General features: G+C 48.7%; 1 protein-coding gene across 1 annotated transcript; it reads left to right on the forward strand.

Moving 5' to 3' along the window:
• Positions 1–636: 636 nt before the first annotated feature.
• On the forward strand, positions 637–3,112 carry LOC121158453 (KH homology domain-containing protein 1-like). Its single transcript, XM_040983153.1, has 3 exons — positions 637–736; positions 882–1,064; positions 2,940–3,112. The coding sequence occupies exons 1-3, from the start codon at positions 637–639 to the stop codon at positions 3,110–3,112; spliced, it is 456 nt and encodes a 151-aa protein (XP_040839087.1).
• The last annotated feature ends 219 nt before the right edge of the window (positions 3,113–3,331 follow it).

Genomic DNA, 3,331 nt, shown 5'->3' on the forward strand with positions numbered 1-3,331 from the left:
ATTCTGGAGCCTTTCTGCTCCAGCACCTTCTTAATCCCCTTCTATGGTGAGAACAATACTTTGTGAATTCCAAGTCCTTTGAATTTAGAATGAAGTGGGACCAGATGGGTGTCAGATTCCAGTCCTGGAAGCCCTGCTTCTGACCTAGTTCCCTGCTAATGTGCCTGGGGAAGCAGTGGAGGATGGCTCAGGGGCTTGGGAGACATAGATGAAGTGCTGGTTCCTGGCCCAGACTCAGACCCAGACCCAGACATTTGGCCATTTGGGGAGTGGGTTAGAGGATGGAAGATCTCTCTCTCTCCACCTCCCCTTTGTAACTCTGCCTTTCAAATAAAGAAATTGATCTTTTTGAAAAAGGAACTTAGAATTAAAAAAAGGTTTTGTTCTGGACATTAGCAAGGGCATCACTGATAAGCAGATTAACTTGAAATGAAAAGATCAAGCTGAGAACTTGCAACTACTGTTTTGGGCGGAGCTGCAGTGATTGGATAGTCTCAGTAGGGTGGGTCAAGGGTGGGAGTTTGAGGCCTGTATAAAAGACAGGCCTGGGCCTTCCTTCACTATTGCGAGCTACCTGTCAACTAGCTTCCTCTTTGCCTTGTTCTGAGTCAGGTGTGAGCAGTGCAGGACGCAGGCATGAGCAACTTCAGCAGCAAGCCGTGGTGGATGGTGCCTGCCAACTTTAATGCTCCAATGGAATTGTACATTGAAGAGGAGCAGGAGGAGCAAATATTTGGTAAGTGTCCCTTGTCCACACCTCCCCCTTTACCTAGTTTCCAAACTTCATTCCCCCACCCTGCTTGTCGCAGAGTCCAGCCTTTAGACCTCTGTTTCCCCAAGTACTGGTGTTTTAACGTCTTTTCTCCCACTTCTGCTCACAGGCCGCGGTGACATGTACCTTCGCAGCATTGAGGTACACAGCCACAGCCTCATCCAGGTGGAGAGTTGGTTCACAGCCAAGGGACAGACTCGGGTCAGCGTCGTTGGACCCCATCATGCACGCCAGTGGCTGATGCACATGTTCTGGAGCTTGGGACACCCAGACTCTTCCCAAAAGGCCCAAGGTAAGAATTGGTGAAATTTTAGTTGAGGTATGTTTGAAAAAAAAATACATTTATTTTGGGGTAAGATGTATTTCTTTATTTTAAAGGTTTATTTATTTTATTGGAAAGGCAGATCAGAATTACAGATAAGAAGAGATAAGAGAGAAAGGTCTTCTATCTCATGGTTTACTCGCTGGGTGACAGAAATGACTGAGGTTGAGCCTGTCTGAAGCCAGGAGCCTCTTTCAGGTCTCTCCTGTGGGTGCAGGGTCCCAAGTCTTATGCCTATCCCAGGCTAGAAGCAGGGAGCTAGATCAGAAGTGGAGAAGCTGGACATGAACTGGCACCCATACAGGATCTTGCCACATGCAATGCAAGGAGAGGATTTGGTCCTTGAATCATTGTGATAAACTCAAAAGATTTATTTTTTAAAAATAATAGAGAGAGGAGAGAGAAACAATCTTTCACCTGATGGTTCACTCAGCAAGTGGCCGCAATGGCCAGAGACGAGCTGGTCCAAGGACAGGAGCTTCTTCTGGATTGCAAATGTGGGTGCAGAAGCCCCAAAACATGGGCCCTCCTCTGTTGCTTTCTCAGGCCATTAGCAGGCAGTTGAGTCAGAAGTGGAGGCACAGGACTGGTGTTGTCACCCATATGGGATCCCTGCATGCCAGGCATAGGCCTAACCTGATATTCCACAATGCGGCACCAAAAGATTTATCTGAAAGGCAGAGAGATCCAGAGAAAGAGCATCAGCAGGAGATCTTCCATCAGCTGGTTTACCTCGGAAATGGCTGCAACAGCTGAGGCTCGGCCACAGTGAAGCAAGAAACCAAGAAACCGGGAGCTTCATCTGGGTCTCCCTTATGGGTGGCAGGGGTCCAAGCTCAGGCGCATTGACAGCATCACGGCAGAAGGGACACACCAAGGACTTGAATCCTAGTGTCTCAGGTAGCATTTTTTTTTAAGATTTATTTTATTTTTATTAGAAAACAGATACACAGAGAGGAGAGACAGAGAGGAAGATCTTCAGTCCAATGATTCACTCCCCCAGCAAGCGCAATGGCCGATGCTCCCCCAATCCCAAGCCAGGAGCCTCTTCTGGGTCTCCCACGCAGCTACAAGGTCGCAAGCCTTGGGGCTTCCTTGACTGCTTTCCCAGGACACAGGAAGGGAGCTGGATGGAAGCTGGGCTGCCAGGATTAGAACCGGCCTCTATATGGGATCCTGAGCATGCAAGGCGAGGACCTTAACCACTGCACCATCGCACCAGGCCTATGTGGGTGGTAAATTTTAAAGGTTTATTTGTTTAAAGGTGGAATGCGAGAGGCACAGGGAGAGAGAGATCTTCTGTCTGTTCTTTCAGTCTCTGAAATGACTGCCTGGTTAGGGCTGGGGCAATCTGCAATCAGCAGCCTGCAACTCCATCCAGGTCACCCACAGCAGTGCAGGCGTCCAAGGGTTTGGTCCATCTGCTGCTGCTTTCCCAGGTGCATTGGAGGGCAGCTAATAGGAAGTGGAGCAGCCAGGACTTGAATCTGCACTTAACACAAGAGGCAGTCGTTGTAGGCCATGCTTAAACAGCTATTCCAAAACACCAGCCCTGAGTTGAGATCCCGAAGGTAGATTCCTAGCAGAGTTGTAGAAGTTGTTGAAGAATTTGTTAGGTGACTGAAACCCAGATGTTCCCCTGAGTCCTTTGGGAAAGAAGGGGCCAGCAGCCAAAGGCATTCATGAGTCCAGAAATCACTCAGGGAGGAGAACAGATGGAGGAATTACACAACTGGTCAGCTGGGAAGGCCAAGGCTGAGGCAGGTCACTTTTCCATGATGTGACTGTGGCAGTGCCAGCCTGCTGTGGAGTGGTTCGTGTTAACTATGGGCTTTCCTTCCCCAGGCCTCCAGATGCTGCAACGTGTCCAGAATCAACAACTGACCAAAAATGACTTCGGCACTTCTGTCAGGATGCAGCCCAACACCGGTGACTTGTCTTTGGCCTCCAGATTCAGTGGGACCGTCTGTCTTGATGTTCTGCCAGCTGCCAGTTTCCCCTGGAGTGGTTGTTTTTGATTCCACTCAATTTCACGTATGCATCAGAAGGAGTGATATTCCATAAGAAGCTGAAAGAGGGAGGGAAGGTTGTGGCTTTAACCCTGGCCAAGATGTTTGAATTTTAGGTACTCCCTTTCCCGCTCTTACGCTTTGCAGTTGTCCAATAAAAGCAGCTACGTGATTTGAAGTGTTATGTGTTTGATTGGTTTTCAAAGCCTCAAAGTGGTTTCTGTGGAC

This window comes from Ochotona curzoniae, unplaced genomic scaffold (genome assembly GCF_017591425.1).
Source record: "Ochotona curzoniae isolate NIBS_2020 unplaced genomic scaffold, NIBS_Ocur_1.0 contig_3819, whole genome shotgun sequence".
Lineage (NCBI taxonomy): Eukaryota > Metazoa > Chordata > Mammalia > Lagomorpha > Ochotonidae > Ochotona > Ochotona curzoniae.

What these genes read in the sequence shown, in the direction of transcription:
- LOC121158453 (XM_040983153.1), top strand. Translation starts at nt 637, where the DNA reads ATGAGCAACTTCAGCAGCAAGCCGTGGTGGATGGTGCCTGCCAACTTT. An exon ending in GCAGGAGGAGCAAATATTTG is followed by an intron (nt 737 to 881) that starts GTAAGTGTCCCT and finishes TTCTGCTCACAG; the next exon opens with GCCGCGGTGACATGTACCTT. An exon ending in CTCTTCCCAAAAGGCCCAAG is followed by an intron (nt 1,065 to 2,939) that starts GTAAGAATTGGT and finishes TTCCTTCCCCAG; the next exon opens with GCCTCCAGATGCTGCAACGT.